General features: G+C 40.7%; 1 protein-coding gene across 2 annotated transcripts; it reads right to left on the bottom strand.

The window, feature by feature from the left end:
- Positions 1–4525: 4525 nt before the first annotated feature.
- EPCAM (epithelial cell adhesion molecule) lies at positions 4526–18089 on the bottom strand. Of its 2 annotated transcripts, none has more exons than XM_041757531.1 (9): positions 17932–18089; positions 15512–15619; positions 14986–15226; positions 13845–13910; positions 12316–12379; positions 10532–10633; positions 9537–9737; positions 6723–6767; positions 4526–4961 (listed from the first exon to the last, which is right to left on the bottom strand). In XM_041757531.1, the coding sequence occupies exons 1-9, from the start codon at positions 18005–18007 to the stop codon at positions 4920–4922; spliced, it is 945 nt and encodes a 314-aa protein (XP_041613465.1). In that variant the 5' UTR covers positions 18008–18089; the 3' UTR covers positions 4526–4919. The 2 variants fall into 2 exon arrangements, with proteins under 2 accessions (XP_041613465.1, XP_041613466.1); XM_041757532.1 differs by lacking the exon at positions 17932–18089 and adding an exon at positions 16862–16889.
- Positions 18090–22103: the final 4014 nt, after the last annotated feature.

Here is a 22103-nt window from a genome sequence, read left to right as displayed (position 1 = left end):
TACTAATAAAATAGCAGAAAGAGAAATTAAGAAGCCAACTCAGGACACCAGGGTGTCACAGTGGTTAAGCATCTGCCTTTGGTTCAGGTCGTGATCCTGGGGTCCTGGGATCAAGTCCTACATCAGGCTCCCTGCAGGGAACCTGCCTCTCCTCTGCCTATGTCTCTGCCTCTCTCTCTGTATTTCTCATGAATAAATAGATAAAATCTTAAAAAAATAAACCAATCTCATTTACGGTTACACTTAAAATAATAAAATACTTAGGAATAAACTTAACCAAAGAGGTGAAAGACCTGTACTTTAAAAATTGTCAAACATTGGGGCGCCTGGGTGGCTCAGTCAGTTAAGCGTCCTACTCTTGGTTTTGGCCCAGGTCATGATTTCAGGGTCATGAGACTGAGCCCCATTGGGCTCTACTCAGTGCAGAGTCTGCTCGAGATTCTCTCTCCCTCTGCCCCTCCTGCTTGTGCTTGCTCTCTCTCGAATAAGTAAATAAAATCTCTAAAGATACTAGCAAACATTGACACAAATGGAAGGATGTTCCATGCTCATAGATGGGAAGAACAAATATTATTAAAATGTCCATACTACCCAAAGCAATCTATGGATCAAAATACCAACAGCATTTTTCACAGAACTACAACAAACAATCCTAAAAGGGGGTCAGCCCAGGTGGCTCAGTGGTTTAGCGCTTGCCTTCAGCCCAGGGCATGATCCTGGAGACCTGGGATCAAGTCCCATGTCGGGCTCGCTGCATGGTGCCTGCTTCTCCCTCTGCCTGTGTGCCTCTCTCTCTCTGTCTCTCATGAATAAATAAATAAATAAAATCTTTTTTAAAAAAGCTGAAGTATCACAGTTTCAGATTTCAAGTTTTATTACAAAGCTATAGTAATCAAAACAATATGGTACTAGCACAAAAATACACATCAATCCCTGGAACAGAATAGAAAGTCCAGAAATAAAGTCATGATTATATGGTCAATCTTTGACAAAGGAGGCAAGAATATCCAATGGGAAAAAGTACCTTCAACAAGTGGTGTTGGGAAAACTGGATAGCTACATGCAAAAGTATGAAACTGGGCCAATTTCTTACACTATACACAAAAATAACTCAAGATGGATTAAAGACCTAAATATGAGACTTGAGACCATAAAAATGCCAGAAGAGAGCACAGGCAGTAATTTCTCCAGACAACAGCTGTAACGTTTTCTTAGATATGTCTCCTCAGGTAAGGTAAACAAAAGCAAAAATAAACTATTGGGATTACACATCTAAATAAAATCTTTGGCACAGTAAACGATCAACAAAACCAAAAGACAGTCTACTGAACAGAAGATATTTGTAAATGACATCTGATAAAAGGTTAGTATCCAAAATATATAAAGAACTTAAAAAAAAAGAGAGAGCTTAAATAACGCAACACCAGAAAACCAAACAATCCAATTTTAAAATGGGCAGAACACACAAACACACATTTGTCCAAAGACGTAGATGGCCAACAGACACAGGAAATGATGCTCAATGTCACTCATCAACAGAGAAATGCAAATCAAAACGATGAGATATATCCTCACACCTGTCAGAATGGCTAAAATAAAAAACACAAGAAATGGGGCACCTGGCCTGCTCAGTCAGAAGAGTGTGTGACTCTTGATCTCAGAGCTGCATGTTTGAGCCTCACGTTCGGTGTGGAGATTACATAAAAATAAAGAGTTTGCTTATCATGATGAGCTCTGAGTAATGTATTGAATTGTAGTACATCTGAAACTAATATAACGCTGCATTTCAACTACACCGGAATTAAATTTTTTTAAATTAAGTTTGATAAAAAAGAAAAAAGGAATGGTAGCCTGTTAGGGAGGTCAGTGGGAGTTTTTAGAGGTGTTGGGGGGTGTTTTAGGTTGACAGACAACAGTTGTGAAATTATGTTGTATCTAACAGAAGCATATTTGTTGAGTAGAAACTAGTCTTAGGTTCAGTTCCTGAGAGTATGTGAATTAAACTGACAGAATGCAGATTAACAGGAGAAAAGGCACCGTTTTCAATAATATTGTTATATCCAAAGGAGTGGAAAATATTAATAAGGCTAAATCTTGGGAACATTGGTATTTCAGAGTCAGTAGAAGAGGAAAACAACCAGGGGAGACTAATGCCAGTTATGCCAAAGAAGAAAATCTGTCAGCAACATACTGGAGTAGGAAACGGGAAAGTCATGGTGGTAAGCTGTGGACAGATCACATGGTTATACACTGGGGACAAAGGGCCATTGGCAATTAGTAGATCAGTATTGTCTTTAGAACAAGTAGCTTCAAAAAAAAAATAAGAGTAGCTTCAGAAGAGCTAGAACAGAAACTTGAGGGCATGGGGTTGAAGACGAGCTGTTATCATTTTATTGCCTGTTAGCTGCAAATTCACCCTCTTCACCTGTTCTGTCAAAGTGCACCTGAAGCTGTGTCAGTAGAGGGCGCAGGAGACAGTACAAGAGGAAAGGGTAGTTCGTTCTTGCAACATCTATTTCCCCAGTGCTACATACCCAGGGCTGCTCCAGCACGCTGCTGCTCTGCCGTGGACAGCAGCCAGCAGCTTCCCTGAGCACCTGCTCCCACACCCAAATTACAAAAGGCAGCTTTATGGAATGCCTTTGGTGTCTGGCAGCCACCTCTTTATGAATAGCTTTTCCCCAGCACCCTAGAGCAAAGGTCATTAAATGTTTTCCTATAAAGCACCAGAAATATTTTAGGTTGTACCGGCCATTGGGTCCAACACTATTCAATTCTTTTTGCTGTAGTGCGAAATAGCCACATACAATAAATGGACAAAGCTGTGCTCCAACAGAACTTTACAGATACTGACATTTTTATTTCATGTGACTTTCACATACCAGGGAATATTCTTTTCAAACATTTAAAAATGTAAAAACCATTCTTACCTCCTAGACTATGTAAAAACAGGCAGTGGCCCAGGCTGTAGGCTATAGTTTGAGGACTTCTGTCCTAGAGGGCAGGTTTTCACTAAGTACACCCAGGGCAGGCTCACAGCAACTTCTCAGGTTTTCGGGGAGCCACACTGCCCTCTCCCACAAGGTCTGGATCTCAGCCCAGTGAGTGGGGCCTAGCAGAAAGTAGAGCTCTTCTTTGTGTGCCCTCCCAGCCCTGGGGGTAATGGCTGCTCCATATTATGGGATATTCCCATTTCTTTTTTTTTTTTTTAAGATTTTATTTTATTCATGAGAGAGAAAGAGAGAGAGATTAAGAGGCAGAGACACAGGCAGAAGGAGAAGCAGGCTCCATGCAGGGAGCCTAACATGGGACTCATCCCAGGACTCCAGGATCACGCCCTGGGCCAAAGGCAAGCGCTTAACCGCTGAGCCACCCAGGGATCCCCCTATTCCCATTCTCTTTAAGGTTCTCATTACTTTCTGCTGGCTGTATCAATTTCTATTGCTGCTTAACAAATTACCAGAAATTTAGCATCTGAAGACAAGTATTTATTATCTCAGTTTCCATGAGTCAGGAGTACAGGTATCACCTAAGTGGATCCTTTTCTCAGGGTCTCAGGACTGCAGTGATGACGGCCAGGACTGTAATCTCATCTGGAACTGGGTCCTCTTCCAAGCTTACTGGTCAGCAGAATTCAGTTCTTGAGGTTATGGGACTGAGGTCCTTCCACCCCACCCCACTCCAAACCCCCCGGCCTCCTACTGTTTCCTGATAGGTAACCGTCTACAACATGGCAGTTTGCTTTAAGGCTAAAAGGAGAGCACATCTATAGTTTGTATTTCTTGTCTCCTCTCTCCAGGGGCTAAAATTTCTCTCTTAATTCATTCAAATTATTAGGGATCTTAATCACATCTATACCTAAAATCCCCTGGCCTTTGCCATAAAATGGAACAACTTTGGAGTGGCAGTCCATCATCTACACAGGCCCTATCCACAGTCTTGGGGAAAGGAATATACACCAGAGAGAAGAAATCTTGGGGCCATCCTAAAGGTCAGCCTGCTACAGAAGGGACAAAAATCTTTAGTAAATGTTCAATCTAGCTTTTATATTTTTTTTTAAATTTTTTTTTATTATTATTTATTATTTTAAAGTTGTTCTTTTCATAGTGTTTGAAGAAATTTCCTATTGAAAGCAAAATACTTCAGGATAGTTTAACTTCATATAAAATGTGTTTGCACTATGATTACTCATTACGTAAGATGTTGAATAACTGGTGCTTTAACTCAACCAACCACAGCATTCATGGTTCACAACGTTCTCCATCAATTCTGCCCCAGGACATGAGTGTTTGCCAAAATGCCAATTTGTTTAAAACAAACGTAGATTCATTCAGAATAAAACTGTTTGATTTTCCTGTCAGAAGTTACATATTCTAGGTTATACATTTTATATTAAATACACATGACTGTAAGTACTCATACAAAACTGTAATTTGTAGTTGGATTCAGAGCATTCCTCAACCCGTTACCTTATGTATATACTACGAAATTTGATTCAATAGGAGTCAAATGAAGAGTTAGGAAATTCAGTTTTAAAATGTTTTATTTCACAGGTTGTAAAAAAATGTTTATATGTACAAGACTCAAAGTAAATAGAAAGGCAGCTCTCAATCACAAATGGATGAGACAGGAGTCATTCAAACTCTACTGTGGAAGCCTATTTAAGGCACACACCTCATAAATAATTTTAACTATGCCAAGTTCTGGTTTTTATATCATATCTGCAAAATAGGACACTGTCGTCAAATTTTAAGATTGGTAAAGTCAATTTGAAGCTGCTCATATACAGAGTACAGGTTTCATTACTACAAAGAGATGTTAACTAACAAAATAATAGTCTCCAAAGATCTCTTTGTCCCCATGCTCATACATTCGTAATCTAATTTTCCTTCTTGTAGTTACTCCTCAAATTATAGTCATTATGCATTGAGTTCCCTATGCATCTCACCCATCTCCTTTATCTGAAATAGAAAAAGAGAAAAAAATTTAAATAATTTTCCAACCTTTTGTTCATCCTGAAAATAGTTAAAAAAAAAAAAAAAGGTGGGGGGAATCAAGACAATTCTCTCCCACATTTATGAACCTTATTTGGAACAGGCAAAATGTACTACAAGGAAGCACACACTGAATGCATGACCCACCCTGCTATTTGGAGGTAAGCTAGCCAAAGTGATGGGGGGGGGGGGGGGGGGGGAATAGTAGGTGAGCTATATCTTTAACAATGGATAAGGATTTTATTAAATGTATGCCACTTTTACATCTAGTAAGAATCAATATATTTTCTATTATCAATCTTTTAACTTTACAGATGAGGAAATTAAAGTTCAGGGGTAAGTGATTTGTCCCAGATCACACAATTAGTTACAGGCAGAGCTGAGACCAGATGATGGAAACTACTACTGCTGGCAAACATTGTGCTATGTGGCATGTATGAGACCAACTGCCTTCTACAGACTACTTTGTTTAATTCTTGCAACAAGTCTGTAATATTATACCCCAATTATAGATAAGGAAACATGGAAGCTTGAAGTTAAATAACTTGCCTACTCAGCTAATAAGTGGTCAAACCCACGTCTACATTGCTCTTAACCAAAACACTACATTATTATTCCAACTTTCTGTTATGTTTCAGTTCAGGGAGAGTCTGTCCATCCCCTAGATCTGTAGTCCCCAAACTTGGTAAGCCAGAGGATCAACTATGATATGGGGGGAAAAAAATCTTACAACTTTCTACTTCTATTAGATTGTTTTCAATACTTTTTTACATTTCTATGTTTCTTGGTAAAATATTACTAAGAAGCCCATATACAATTACAGATAAAACGCACAAAAATGTAAAAATTGGTTGGTATACTGAAAATGGTATTGAGAGGGTTCAGGAACAAGTGTGTTTCACATCTGATTCCAAGTGACTGACATGCTAATCAGCTGTTTCCACACTAATGTACATGACTAGTTAGCATGTAACAAATTCACTAGAATATAAATTAAGGTCTTTTTCAAAATGATTACTTCACTGGCACAGAGACAGTAAACAGGTCATCAGTCACACTGAGTTTCTCTAATGTGAATCCAGAGTATGCCTCTAAAAGATTCCACCAGAAGTTGACACTTTGTCAAACAAAAATTGTAGGCTTCCTATCCCACTATTCTTTGAGGCAGAATTCAATATTAGCTAGTCTACCATGGAACTCATGCAAGAGAAAGGAAGTAAGGGGCACATGGATGGCTCATTTGGTCCGGTGTCTGACTTCAGCCCAGGTCATGATCCCAGGGGCCTGGGATTGGACCCTGCATCCTATCATCCCCTCAGCGGGGAGTCTTCTTGTGTGTACACACACATGTACTCTTTCTAGTAAATAAAATCTTAAAAAAGCAGGGGGGGAGGTGCACCTGGGTGGCTGGCTCAGGTCATGATCTCACGGTCCTGGGTTTAAAGCCCTCACTGGGCTCCCTGCTCAGCAGGGAGTCTGCTTCTCCCTCTCCCTCCGACTTATGCTCTTTCCCTATCTGTCTCAAATAAATAAAATCTTAAAAAAAAAAAAAAAAAAAAAAAAAGGAATGTAAGTTAAGAGCACTGAAAGGCAATCCCTAAGACTCTAAGGACTATACACTATAAAGGGGCTCCAGTATAATTGAGTCCTATCAGTATCTAGGAAGGTACAGTGATTATTAGGAGTAAAGATTAAAAACGGATTTTTAAAATAAAGTAATTCATTTACCTCAGCCTTCTCATACTTTGCCATTCTGTTCTTTCTGGAAATAACCTGAATGGAAGAAAAATGATTACTATTTTAGGACTGGTATCCAAAGAAAAAGTTGATCTAAACTGACACACAAATGCTTTTAACGGACATAATTCCTATCTGAATTTAAAAATCTATTCATAGGGATCCCTGGGTGGCGCAGCGATTTGGTGCTTGCCTTTGGCCCAGGGCGCGATCCTGGAGACCCAGGATTGAATCCCACGTCGGGCTCCCGGTGCATGGAGCCTGCTTCTCCCTCTGCCTGTGTCTCTGCCCCTCTCTCTCTGTGTGTGTGACTATCATAAATAGATAAAAATTTTTAAAAAAATCTATTCACAGACGTTATTTCTTAAATTAAAATTTTCCTACTAGGGCAGCCTGGGTGGCTCAGCGGTTTAGCACTGCCTTAAGCCCAGGGTGTGATCCTAGAGACCCAGGATCGAGTCCCATGTCAGACTCCCTACATGGAGCCTGCTTCTCCCTCTGCCTTTCTGTGTGTCTCTCATGAATAAATAAACAAAATCTTTTTTTTTAAATAAACAAAATCTTAAAAAAATAAAAATAAATAAAATTTTCCTACTAAAAAGAAAAAAAAAGCCTATACTTATCATGATGCCCACTGAGTCATGTATAGAATTGTTGTATCATTACATCGTATACCTGAAAGTAATATAACACTGTATATTTCAAAAAAAGAGAAGAAGGGTGGGGGTACAGGATAACTGGGGTGATGATCATTAAGGAGGGCATGGATGTAATGAGCACTGGGTGTTATATGCAACTGATGAATCACGGAACTCTACTTCTGAAACCAGTAATATACTATATGCTAATTGAATATAAATAAAATACCATTTTAAAAAATTAAGAACACTTTTGAGACCCTTACCCCCCAACCCAAAATCTTTTGGAACAACAAAAAGCCTACCACTACAAAAAAAAAAAAAAAGCCTACTACAACCAGTGAAATAAACAACAACGAAAAATTGTACTAGGAAATCCACAATCTTTAATAAAATCTAACAGCTTGGTATGCCATTTTGTTCTATCCTAACAAAAATATACACATAAAAAAAACACATAAACTTATGTGTATGAGTTTTGGGGAAGGGGGGGACAGTCTAAAAAAGTGGGATCATACAATATCATTTCTCTCCTTGCACAGCCTGTATTAACAGCACAGGAACCTTTCCAGATTAAGATACAGATTGTACTCATTCTTTTTAATAACTTTACTCCATATCACAGATATTCCACAATCTACTCCTCTGTTCTCCCACAGATATAAACTCAGGTTGTTTCCAGATTCATCCTTACTAGCAACAACATAATACATAACCTTGACCATGCTTCCTATGTACCTGTGCTTTCATTTTTTTTTTAAATAATACATTTATTTTTTATTGGCGTTCAATTTGCCAACATACAGAATAACACCCAGTGCTCATCCCGTCAAGTGCCCCCCTCAGTGCCCGTCACCCATTCACCCCCACCCCCCGCCCTCCTCCCCTTCCACCTGTGCTTTCATTTCTATAGGACAGTTTGTTTTCTATCATTCTCTCATGTGTTTATTTTCCATCTGGATTTCTTCTGTAAATCATATATCCATGACTTCTGCTATGCTTTATTTAATGTTCTCATCAATTTGTAAGAACTTGTTTTATATTATGTATAACAGCCTTTTTGGCTTTATGCATTACATTACATTTTCCCCTAACCGACTGTTGATATTTTTACTTTATAGTATCTTTGCCATATAAAATGTTTAATTTCAATTTACTGAAATATGTGTATTTTCATTCATGGATTCTAGATTTCTTGCTTTATTTGGTTACCACAAGATTGTACAAACATTTCCTAAATTAATTTTGAGACTGGTTCTAATTTTTTAAACATTTTTAACCATAATCCAATTGGAATATGTGTTTGAATATGGTGTGCTACGCATAATGTGCCATTCACACTGTTGAGCAATATAGCTCGCCCTGATGAGGTGAAATGGGAATTCAACTTTTGTTTTCTTCCAGTAGACAGCTGAGTATAATTCCATTGAGCTGAAAACATAAGTTCCCACATACTCTCACTTCTATTTCTGAATTCTGCTATGTTGTTAAGATTTTCTAATGCTGGAGCACCTTTACATTTCTAGAATAAACCCTGTCTGTTCAGGTGGTACCTTCTCCATCTGAAGCACTGCTACATTCGATTTGCTAATCTTTTGTTTGCAACTGCTTTTCATAGTTACCACTTTTAATCCTTTCCAAACTAACTTTAGTTGGTGTTCTGTTGTTTCATTAAATGATTTGGGAGTTCGGGCATTTTGCACTGACGCTAGCAGGACTGTCAGGACTGTCTGCAGTGAGAGCTAAAGGACATCTGCTGCTTGATAGCAACATAAGTGACCTATGAGGTGCTCGGCTACAAGCTTTTCTCCGACTAGTATCCTTTCTTGCTTCATAAAGTGACTGTTTTATAAAAAAGGACCAGATGTTGGGCAGCCCGGGTGGCTCAGGGTTTAGCGCCACCTTCAGTCCAGGGCATGATCCTGGAGACCAGGATGGAGTCCCATGTCTGGCTCCCTGCATGGAGCCTGCTTCTCCCTCTGCATGTGTCTCTGCCTCTCTCTGTGTCTCTCATGAATAAATAAATAAAATCTTTAAAAAAAAAAAAAAAAAAAAAGGACCAGATGCAAGAGATTCATTCACTACACAGAATTATAAAAAATGAAGATGTTTCATTAATATGTTCTGGTAATGCCCTTAAGTGAAAGTTGACTTGTTCTATACTCACCAGCACAACGATTCCAGCAATAACTGCTAGTGTCACAACCACAATGACAGCGATAATACCAGCTTGTAGACCCTGCATTGAAAATTCAGGTGGTTTTTCATCAACATAGTAAATTGCAGTTCGACCAGGATCCAGATCCAATTGTTCCCCGTTTACTCTTAGGTCCATTTTACTGGAATGGAACAAGGATTCGTCTTTAACCTGTATGGAGAAGGAGAAAAGCAATTTAAAATACTTAAGAAAACCAACCATGGCCACATAGAATTACTTGCCAATTATACACAGAAAGAACTGCTACCAAGAATCTTTGTGGTTTCAGTGATAACAATCTCATATGCTGAAACTCTAAAAAAACCTTTTTACTGCGGGAAATTGCCAAACATATATGAAAGTAAAAAGAATAGTGTAACGAATTCCTGTTATCCCTATCATCCTGGATTCAACAATAGCAACATTCGGCCAACTTGTTCAATCCATTCTTCTATCCTTCTGCTCCTCCTCCTCCCCCCTGGGCCAGTTAGTTATTTGAAGTAAATCTCAGGTTTCATCAGATGATGGCTCACTAGAATATATTAAAGTGTATTCATTTTTTTTGTAATATATTAAAGTAGAAACAAACTATTTTCATCACACTGGTTGATTAATCACATATAGCATTTCTAACATAACTTCTTTTTCATGGACATTATAATGGAAGGCTACACACAAAAACGAAGTAACTATCAAGGACGTGATAGTTAAGAATTATGAGAGAAAATAATGTAGGTAAAAGATTTTGAAAAAAAGCCATAAATATATAACAAACAGGTCAGAAAGGTGAGGAATGTACATGGGAGGGATGAGGACTAAGTTAACTGCAGCACAAGAACCACTAGGAGAACAGAGGTGTGGCTGATGTGGAGAAAAAGATGATGAACGATCTTGAATCCACGAAGCATGCCAGACATTACAGTCATTTCTAAACACAGGAATAAAATAAGGGAGATTATACTCACATCTTTTTCAAAATAATAAGCCACATCAGCTATGTCCACATCATTCTGAGCTTTCTGAGATGAATTTTGCATCAGATCAATAGTGATAAGATCATTCTCATACTGGGGGGAAAAATGAAAAATACTAAATTAATACTGGTACAACCAAAATCATGTAAAAATATGGTTCAATTATCAGAATATTCAGTTTTTGATTTTCTGTAATCTACATATGTCAGTGTTCCATTAGTGGGTAACTCTCATTTAAAAATCTTTGGCGGAAAAAAAATAAAAATAAAAAAAATAAAAAAATAAAAAATAAATAAAAATCTTTGGCGGGGGGATCCCTGGGTGGCTCAGCGGTTTGGTGCCTGCCTTTGGCCCAGGGAGCGATCCTGGAGTCCCGGGATCGAGTCCCACGTCGGGCTCCTGGTATGGAGCCTGCTACTCTCTGCCTCTCTCTCTCTCTATCATGAATGAATGAATAAATAAATCTTTAAAAAAAATAAATCTTTGGGGGGGATCCCTGGGTGGCGCAGTGGTTTAGCGCCTGCCTTTGGCCCAGGGCGCGATCCTGGAGACCCAGGATTGAATCCCACGTCGGGCTCCCGGTGCATGGAGCCTGCTTCTCCCTCTGCCTGTGTCTCTGCCCCTCTCTCTCTCTCTGTGTGACTATCATAAATAAATATAAATTAAAAAAAAAATCTTTGGGAAGGGGTGCCTGGGTGACTCAGTGATTGAGCATCTATCTTTGGCTCACAGTGGCATGATCCTGGGGGTGATCCTGGGGTCGTGGGATCAAGTCCCACATCGAGCTCCCTGCAGGGAGCTTGCTTCTCCCTCTGCCTGTGTCTATGCCTCTCTCTCATGAATAAATAAATAAAATTTAAAAAAAAAATAAATAAAAATCCGTGGGAAGTTTTAAAATCTATCCAAGAGAAACAAGACAGCAATGCAACTAAAGGTTAGGATGATGCAAATTTTCTTTTCAAGAGAATTTTCTCCCCTTGAAAAAAATTTAAAACAAGATATTAAAATATCTTATTTGAAAAACAAAAGAATCTTATTTAGAGGGTGCCTGGCTAGCTCAGTCTGTATAGCATGTTACTCTTTTTTTTTAATATTTTGTTTATTTATTCATAGAGTCAGAGAGAGAGAGAGGCAGAGACACAGGCAGAGGGAGAAGCAGGCATCATACAGAGAGCCTGATGTAGGACTCGATCCAGGGTCTCTAGGATCACGCTCTGGGCTGCAGGTGGCGCTAAACCGCTGTGCCACCGGGGCTGCCCAGCATGTGACTCTTGATCTCAGGGTCCTGAGTTCAAGCCTTACATTGGTTATAGACCTTACTTTTAAAAAAACAAAACATTCAAAAAATAAAAAAATAAAAAATAAAAAAACAAAACAAACAAAAAATAAACCATCTTATTTGGTTAGAAGTACTTTAAAAATAAAATGCTAAAGGAATGCAGTCCGAAATGCACTATACATTTACCATGTTCTGCTTTAAATAGGCAAAAAGGTATATTCCTTCCTGTCCTTAAAAATGACATCAGTTTTCTGCCTTGAAGAAGTTTCATCACATTATTCAAGTATTTTTCAACCAGGGATACTACATTTTCCGTAAGGGTAAAACTGAGGTTTTTAAAGGTTAGGGAAGGAAAACAACAATAGGAAATTGAGTTAAGTGTCCAGGGTTTAAAGTGTTATTCAAATGCAGTTTGACCACTACCACAAGTCATACCCAAACCATACTATCACCCACCAACTTTCTGAAGCTCATTTACTAAAAACAAAAATCTTACCAGAATATTTGTGATGTATTTTGGATCCAGTTGATAACGGTTTTTGAGTGTCTCCTTAAGTGCACTGCAAATAATTAAAAATCTGTGTCTTAGAAAAAAGCATACTACTAAGCAGCACTCTTTTTTTTAAGAAGCACTACTTTTTATTTTTATTTATTTTTAAAAGATTTTACTTATTTATTCATGAGAGACACAGAGAGAGGCAGAGACATAGGCAAAGGGAGAAGGAGACTCCCTGTGGGGAGCCCAATGTGGGACTCCATCTCAGGACCCCAGGATCATGCCTTAAGCCCAAGGCATACGCTCAACCACTGACCCACCCAGGCATCCAAGCACTAGTTTTTATCTAAGCAGGTAGTTCAAGCTCTAGAATTATCATTAACCAACCTTGTTTTAAAATAGTTATGCCAGGACTCCTGGGTGGCTCAGTAGTTGTGCATCTGCCTTTGGCTCAGGGTGTGATCCCGGAATTCTGGGATCCAGTCCCACATCAGGCTCCCTGCAAGGAGCCTGCTTCTCCCTCTCTCTCTGTCTCTGCCTTCTGTGTCCCTCGGGAATATTTATTTAAATAAATATTCATTCATTCATTCATTCATTCATTCATTCATTCATTCAATAAATAAATATTCATTCAAATAAATAAATATTTATTCAAATAAAATCTTTAAAAAAAAGTTATGCCATTCTGCAACTATCATAATAATAACTGATTCAGGCTAGAATCATTTACTGATGCTTGATTAGAAACAGGGTATTTATACAGGATCCTAGTATCTGTCCACAGATTATATTTATTAATTACAAAAAGGTGGGGTGCCTACGTGGCTCAGTATGCTAAGCATTGGCCTTCAGCTCAGGTCAGGATCCTAGGGTCCTGAGATCAAGCCCCACAACAGGCTCCCTGCTCAGTGCAGGATCTGTTTCTCCCTCTGTCTCTGCCGCTACCCCCCTCTGCTTGTGCTCTCTCTCTCAAATAAATGAATAAAATCTTTTAAAAAATTTTAATTAAAAAAATTACAGAGGTAAACAGTAACTGTATATTACAAACCTGATATCCCCTTAACCACAGTTATCACTAATAAAGGACAAGAATACATCGTGTGCTTCCTGACATGAAGTACTAAGAAGGACATAAAATCACTTAAGTAGTTTTTCTATCAAAAATGCTTAACTTGGATTTAAGGAAATTTCATATAAATCCAAATCTGAGAGACATTCTATGAAATAATTTGCCTATACTCTTCAAAAATATCTATACGTGTTTAGGTAGATATAGAAAGTACACATACATGTACCTATATAAAAAGAAAATGGGGTAAAACATTCATTGGTGATATGAGTGAAGAGTGTTATAGGAATCTGTACTATTCTTGCAACTCTATTTCAAAATAAGATTAAAATATTACTGATGGTATCTTATTTTTCATAAATATAAAAAAGCATTAAGACTTGTACAAGTTTTTCTAATGGCGTAGAAGGAAGATCTGAGTATCAACTGTGCAAATATAATGCACTTTAACAGTACGTACTTTTGCAAACTTTGTGTATCATAAGGTGTTTCTCTTGTTTTGTGTTTTAGTTCAATGATGATCCAGCTGTAAAGCAAAAAAACAGTATTTATTTATTAACTGACCATACCAACTCAACCTTTTATAGTATTTTCCTGAGAAGCTAATAGCAAAATTCCCAAGTGGAACCACAGTATAATCAACAGGAAAGGATTTATGCAATAGGTTTGCCCTTAATTTCTTCCTTGGCCCCCACCCACATTGCTTATAAAGCACTCATCCAGGAGAAAACATCTTTCTTCCTTTCTCCTTTCTCCTTTCCTTTCCTTTTTTTAAGAAAACACCTTTCAAACAAGTCAACCTCTGGCTTTGGGTCACAATACCCAAGGTCATGCAAAGCCAAGGCTTAGCTGGTCATGCCAGGCCATGTTCAAGGGAAGAGACCTAAAGGCACTGAGAGAAACAGAGAAAAGTGACCTTGAGGCTCCAGAACACCAAAGGAGAGAGTGTCTGCCTTGGTCTGGATAACTTTCCAGCTCTAGTCACCTTTAATAAAATCTTTTTTGCTTAAGCTAGCTCGAGTGTTTCTATTCCTTTTCAATGCATAAATCCGAGACAAACATACCTCGTTTTTTTTTTTTTTATTTAATTTAAATTCTAGTTAGTTAACATGTAGTACAATACTAGTTTCAGCACTAACCGTATCTGGTTTTAAAACACAATAAATGAACAAATATATAAACAGCTTACAGTTTTCACTACATTTAACCGCAATCCAACTTTAAGATCTGAACTTTAAGAACTTTAAATCTGAACTTTAAGATCTGAACACTAATCCAACTTTAAGATCTGAAGTGTTAAATAAAAATAGAAGAGGGAAAAAACATAGAAGAGGAAAATCATGTTTAGTATGCTGCCACAAGAAAAAATTGTTAAAATAAGAACAACATATTGCTAGTGAATTCATAAAATATCTCTGGAGGGTTATATAACAAACTGGGTAGCTGGGGGGTAGAGATAAAATGGAAGCTTTCACTGTATATATATTCTTTCCTTTCCTTTTGAATTCTAAACCACCAAATCATATTACATATTCAAAAATAACTTTACTTAAACGAATCTGAAAAGCATGAAAACAAGGAATATGGGCAGCCCAACTCACTAGGTCCTCACTCGTTCAGTGCAGGATATTTCAGTGTCCTTATCAGTTCTTCGGACCCCAGCAGTGTTCACACACCAGCACGTGGTGGTGCCATTGCACTGCTTGGCTTTAAAGAGCCCCTTCTCATCACAGTCGGGATCATAGAGCCCGTCGTTATTCTGGAAAGCTCCCTCAGGTCTCGCTCTTCTCCCAGACTTTGTGCCGGTCATTTCTGCCTTCATAACCAAACATTTTGTTGCCACTGAAAAGTAAGCTTAATGTTACACTGCAAAGTAACTACAGTTTTATGCTTAAGGAAAAAAAATTTTTAATTTAACTCCAAATTCCCAGAGCCAAAGATCACAGCAGATTGACATGCTCCCACGTTCACTTTATAAATTTTAAGAAGATTCAACAAGGAGATAATTTTGACAAAATAATACGATTCAAATTTGAGCCAAAAAAATGCTTCTGATTCCAGACACATCAATTAAAGAAGGCTAAGTCAAAATACAATTTTTGAGGGCAATGAGAATATTCTACTCACGTTTTGAGCAAATGACAGAATTTTGTGCACCAATTGAAGTACATTCGCACTGATTATTTGTGTTCAAAGAGCAGTTTGTGGTCAGTTTGTAGTTTTCACAGATACATGCTAGATAAATGAAAAAAACAAAATCCCACTTTAAAATGTGAGTCTTTTTTAAGAATAAATAAAATGTGAGTCCAACTATGAGCTCTGGTGTCTCAACTAAATCATACTGTAACAACAATGCCTAAGTTACAGGGCCACAAAGCCTTTAAAAATGCTCCCAAGTGCACCCCCAGTGGCGCAGCGGTTTAGCGCCGCCTGCAGCCTGGGATATGATCCTGGAGACCCAGGATCTAGTCCCACATCAGGCTCCCTGCATGGAGCCTGCTTCTCCCTCTGCCTGTGTCTCTGCCTCTCTCTCTCCCCCTCTGAATAAATAAAAAAATTTTTTTTTTTTAAAAATGGTCCCAAGTGTTTTCTTTTTCAGCTCTAATTTGAATGGCTCATAGTATGGTGAATAGTTTGTATATATTTTACAGACACATAGTCTAATTTGCATGTATTCCCAATTTGATTTTGTTAAGCCAATAACAGCCATGCAAACATCGTATTCAGCTTTGCCTCCATGATTCTCCCAGTCTCAGATCCTTCTCTCCCCAGGTACTGCTGAATAAAACCCTGGCTTGTTAGGTACTGACTCTTTTCCCGAGAAACTCAACAATTCCAATCCTAGGATCTGTGAATAACTCACATTTCCGCCCTCCTCCCAAGGCCATTTTCCTAAAAAGAGATGCTTGCTTTTAAGCTTAATGGTAACATAGCCAACCCTTGGAAAAATTGTACTTTCAAATGAACTTGGGGTACTTTTGTCTGTGGCCTTCCTAACCAAATTAAATATTAGTACCCAACTTTTAAAGTGATATTGCAAAGCTTATCCTGGATATTAATGCCAGTTTAACAGTTATATCTTTGACTATCTCAAAAGTTCGTTTTAACTTCAAATTGGCAAGCCCCTCTAGTTCCTTTTAATTGTCCAGCTAAGAGAATGCAATCATTGACAACAAAAACCACTGTGACAAACCAAAGAATTTTTGTATAGCTCCTTCATGTCTCAAGTTGGCTTTAACCATTCCCTGTTTAAATTATGATTAGGGCACATGGGTGGCTCAGCTGCTGAGCCACTGCCTTCGGCTCAGGTCATGATCCCGGGTCCTGGGATTGAGTCCCGCATTGGGCTCCCTGCATGGAGTTGGCTTCTCCCTCTGCCTGTGTCTGCCTCTGTGGGCCTCTCATGAATGAATGAATGAATGAATGAATGAATGAATAAATATCTTTTTTAGAAAAATTATGCTTAATATGAACCACCTGAATAATCCATCCAGCACTAAACTCGGTGTTGGGATCACAAAAGGAGACAGCGGCTGCTGCCCTCAAGCAGCTAAAGCCTTATGCAGCACTCTTGCTCTCTTCGGCTCAAAAGCACCTTTGCGCGGCCAAGGGATGTGAAATTTAAAAGAGAAGCAATCATGTATGTTTCTGAACATACAACTATAGCAACTATCATCACTTCAAAGCAATTTAAGTACTTAGCCTTATCCTGGGCTAGAAAAACCGCCATTCTTGTGAAAGTATAATGATCAGGCCCATGCCCCGTTCAAGCATAGCGACGGTTGGGGCAGCTCGGGCCACCTGCCGCTCCCCTCTGGCCTCCATCTTACAGTCAGGAGACGGCAGACAAGTTGTTTATTCCAAACGAAGGAAACTGTGATCGAATCTCACGTCCAATACGTGGACAATGGCGCTACGTCCCGCCCCGAGGCTGTCTGGTCACCCCTTTGAGACCGGGGTTTCCAGGGCCGAAAGAAACGGACGACTCTGCGGGTTCTGCGGGAGTGAAAACACCTTCGCCCACGAGATGTGAAGCTGAGTTTCGGTTTAGGGCAAGGTTCACAGCAGACGCCCAGGAGACAGACATCCTGGTACTCGGCCGGCGGGATTCTAAGTGGCGGGTCGCGGGGCCGTCATCGGTGCTTCTGGGGTCCCCGCAGCGGACTCGGCCGTAGCCACACGATCCTCACGCGAGGGGGCAGCGCCAGGTGCTGCAGGCCCAGGCCCTGCTCCCGCGCAGGTGCGAGCGGCCCGGCCTCCCCGCAGCCACCTGTGCCCGCGCGAGACGCGCATCCGGGGCCAGCGGCCCGCGCCCGGGGGTGGGGGTGGGGGTGGGGGTGGGGGAGGGGGAGGGGGAGGCGGCCGCCAACTCCGCGCGGGGGCCCCTCGGCCCCGCCCCCCCCCCCGCCGCGGGCCAGCTTCCCGGGAGCCGCGCAGAGCGGCGGGGGGGGGGCTCCCCGGCGGCCGCCGCCCGCGCCCTCCACACCGGGTCGGCCTCGGACGCGGGGGCCGGCCGCGCCGCCCGAGCCCGCGACTCCGCTCCTTACCTCTCTGGGCCACCGCCACCGCCGCGGTGGCCGCCGCGAGCAGCAGCCCGCACGCGAGGACCTGGGGCCGCGCCATGCCGCGCGCGTCGTCGTCGAGGGGGCGCGGGGGGCGGGAGCCCGGGGCCGGCCGGGGCGCGGGGCCTGGGACGCGCGGGGCGGCGGGAGCTCGGCGGCGGGGCGCGGGCGGGCGGGCGGGCGGGCGCTGCGAGCTCGCCGGGGGACTGCGCGCTCTGCGGCCGCGGCGGGGCGGAGCGGACCTGCCGGACCTGCCGGCCCCGCCCCCGGCCCCGCCCCCGGCCCCGCCCCGCCCCGCCCCGCCCCGGGCCGCTCACCTCTGCCCGCGGGGCCCCGCGTGAGTCACCGCCTGCGGGGGGGCGGCCAGGTGCTCGCGGGCAGCGCCGCGGCAGGTGCCCCGCCCTGGGCGGGTGGGAGCTGGAGGGCGGTGGGCTGCGGCCGCGGCAGCTGGCGGGACTCTTGGTGGCCACCGAGAAAGTTGGGAAAAAAAGACCCTCCTTCTGCCGGAGGCAGCACGACTCCGAAACCTGGGACCTGGGACCTGGGAGAGATGGGGCCTGAAACAGAGTGAGAAGTCTGGGAACAGGAAGCTGGAAGCTGAGATGGAATACAAGGGGAAAGCCGAGTACGGTCGGAACCACGAGTAAAAAAAAAAAAAAAAAGCCGACCTTTGTGCCGCACCTGGCAGTCACACTCCTTTGAAACTAGAAAAAAAAGAAACTAGAAAAGAGAACTCTCCCTGGTTCTGTGGTTGAGAAATTCTTGTTCTTTACAGTTTCATTCTTTTCCCTTTGTTATAAGCATTTTTAGTACTTGAAGGTGTAACAAAACATGTCCTCAGAGAGCCAAACGCTGAGAATTGAGGTGATTCCGGCTTTAATGTTGCAGAACATTGTTGAGTCCTTTGAAAATATAGAGAAGTAGAAACAAAGGAGAATAAGTGCAAATGAATTCAATCAAATACTTGTTTAAGTTCAAGTTCTTGAATGTTAAGTAAGATGATTGACTTCGTAAGAAAATCTTATCAGTTTTTTTTTTCTTTTTAAGATTTTATTTATTTGTTCGTGAGAGACAGAGAAAGAGAGAGGCAGAGACGCAGGCAGAGGGAGAAGCAGGCTCCGTGCAGGGAGCCCGACGTGGGACTCGATCCCAGGACCCCAGCATCACGCCCTGGGCCGAAGGCAAGGGGTTCAACCGCTGAACCAGCCAGGCGTCCCTCAAGCAAATAAATCTTTTAAAAAAATGACAAGATTAAAAATGAAACTTTTCTGACCAAACTCCTGCAGTCTATCAAATAAGAACTAAATTGAAAAACCAATATCAAAAAAAAAAAAAAGAAAGAAAAACCAATATCAAAAACAAAGAATGGATAGAAATGAAGAGAAACTAGTTAATAAAAATATAATGGGAGGGGCACCTGGGTGGAGCAGTGGGTTAAGCCTCTTAGTCTCAAATCATAATCCCAGGGTCCTGGGATTGAGCTCCATGTTGGGCTCCCTGCTCTTTGAGGAACCTGCTTCCCTCTCTGCTCCTTCTTCCTCCTCTGTTCTCTCGCTCTTTCTCTCTCAAAATCTTTTAAAAAAAATAAGAAAATAATGGGTAGTATAGGGGCACCTGGTTGGCTCAGTTGGTGAAGCATCTGACTCTTGATAGCAGCTCAGGTCTTGATCTCAGGGTCATGTGGGTCACACCTGTTGAGTCCCCTCAAAAAAAAAATATATATATATATAATGGGTAGCACAAAATATTGATTGAATAGGGATTTTGGTTATGACTTCCTTTTCCCTTCCTATGTAAGGGATACTTTTTTTTTTCCTTTTAAGTAGATACCACACCTAGCATGAAGCCTGACTATGGGCTTGAACTCACAAGACCTGAACTGAGATGAAGAGTCTGACTTTTTTTTTTTTTAGATTTATTTATTTATTTATTCATGAGAGAAGAGTCTGACCCTTAACCAACTGAGCCACCCAGGCACCTCAAGGATACTTTTATTTATTTATTTATTTATTTATTTTAAGATTTTATTTATTCATGAGGCGGGGGGGCAGAGACACAGGCAGAGGGAGAAGCAGGCTCCGTGCAGGGAGCCCGACGTGGGACTCTATCCCGGGACTCGATCCTGGGACTCCAGGATCATGCCCTGGGCCAAAGGCAGGCGCTAAACCACTAAGCCACCCAGGGATCCCCTCAAGGATACTTTTAAAGTAAAACTATGTCAGGCAGCCCGGGTGGCTTAGCAGTTTAGCGCTGCCTTCAACCCAGGGCCTGATCCTTGAGACCCGGGATGGAGTCCCACAGCAGGCTCCCTGCATGGAGCCTGCTTCTCCCTCTGCTTGTGTCTCTGCCTCTCTCTGTGTGTGTCTCTCATGAATAAATAAAATCTTTTTAAAAAAATAAAGTAAAACTATATCATATTAAATACAATCAGCATTGGAGAAAATAATCATGTTCCTTAAAAAAAACAACTCGAAAATTTTTAAAAATTGCCTAGTTACCTACCTACTATCTATTTTTCTTTGAGAAAATTACCTAGTTCATATCCTACAGTAGTTTCTTCACATAGATTTTAGAATGTGTGTATGTGCACATATTTATGTGAATTTAATGAAACCTTAAATAGGATAAATGTTATTCTTGCAGATGGCTAAGGGAAAGTATAATGTGTAAGCATTTAATATAAAGGATTGCTAGTTCTTAAAATTTTTTGTTATTTTGGAGTTCTTGGGTGGCTCAGTTGGTTAGGTGTCAGACTCTTGATTTCAGATCAGGTCATGATCTTAAGGTTGTGAGACTGAGTCTGGCTTTTGGCTTGCATTAGATATGGAAGCTGCTTAAGATTCTCTCTCTCTCTCCCTCTCCCTCTGCCCCTCACCTGCCTCTCTTAATTTTTTTGTTATTTCATGAGTAATATATTAGTAAAAAACAAAAGTAAATAGAATGAAGAATGAGGGGCACCTGCCTGGCTCAATTGGTAGAACATGCAACTCTTGATCTGGGAATTGTAAATTCCAGCCCCAGGTTGGGTATAGAGACTAAAAAAATAAAATCTTTAAGGAAAGATAAAAAGAATGAAGAATGAAAGTTCTTCTTGACCACTACCCAGCAAATCCTTTTTTCTCCTAGATAATCATTGTTAATGGTTTGATATTTATGCTACTATTCGTTAATTCTACTCACATATCCTAAAGAATCAGGTTTCATAGGATTTACTCTTTGTTAAATGAGGGATATTACTATTATTCTGGTTTAGCTTTATAAAACAAGTTTGCATTTGTATATTTAGAGCCCACCTTAATATATTGTATGATTTTTATCGTCATTTTATCTGTCATTAAAAAAATGAACTTTATCTCCAAAGCAAAACTTTGAACTCCTAACCATGAGAAAAACCCTTTTTCATATCTTTGGACCCTTGAAATTCTTTTATAAAATATAAAGTGCTATATAATAAGTACTTAGTACACTGTTCAGTACATTAATACAGAGATGCTTATTAGGTGATATCTATTATAATTAAAAATAATACAGTAGATTTTTACTTTTATCAAAGAAATGCATGTACATAGTATAAGAGTCAAATAGGGATGCCTGGGTGGCTCAGTGGTTGACCATCTGCCTTTGGCTCAGGGCATGATCATAAGATGAATAAAATCTTAAAAAAAAAAAATCAAATAGTATACAAAATTTTTTTAAGATTTTATTTGAGAGACACAGAGAAGGGGGTGGGCAGAGACACAGGCAGAGGGAGAAGCAGGCTCCATGCAGGGAGCCCGATGTGGGACTCGATCCCAGGACTCTAGGATCACGCCCTGGGCTGAAGGCAGCGCTAAACCATTGAGCCACCTGGGCTGCCCAGTACTACAAAATTTAAAATAAAAAATAGGCACTCCCTTTCCCATCCTGATTCTTGTTCCACTAGACACAACCACTTTGTTTAGCTGCTTTTTCTCCCCTTTCACATGGTATCAGCTCATATCCCCCTGTAGAAGATAATTATTTCTCTCTTCTGAAGGTCCCTTACCCACATCTTCCCATATTATTTATGTGGAAATCATCCCACTCTTTGTTGTCTTATCATCATTTTCTTCTAGAACTTTCATAGTTTTAGCTTTTAATTTTTTAAGATTTTATTTATTTATTTATTCTGGCCTTAT

Source organism: Vulpes lagopus, chromosome 5 (assembly GCF_018345385.1).
Source record: "Vulpes lagopus strain Blue_001 chromosome 5, ASM1834538v1, whole genome shotgun sequence".
In the NCBI taxonomy this organism is placed as follows: Eukaryota; Metazoa; Chordata; class Mammalia; order Carnivora; family Canidae; genus Vulpes; species Vulpes lagopus.
This window is presented reverse-complemented; position numbering and strand designations above follow the sequence as displayed.

What these genes read in the sequence shown, in the direction of transcription:
- EPCAM (XM_041757531.1), bottom strand. Translation starts at nt 18,007, where the DNA reads ATGGCGCGGCCCCAGGTCCTCGCGTGCGGGCTGCTGCTCGCGGCGGCC. An exon ending in GATACACAAAGTTTGCAAAA is followed by an intron (nt 12,380 to 13,844) that starts GTACGTACTGTT and finishes AATTATTTGCAG; the next exon opens with TGCACTTAAGGAGACACTCA. An exon ending in AATACATCACAAATATTCTG is followed by an intron (nt 10,634 to 12,315) that starts GTAAGATTTTTG and finishes TTTTCCCCCCAG; the next exon opens with TATGAGAATGATCTTATCAC.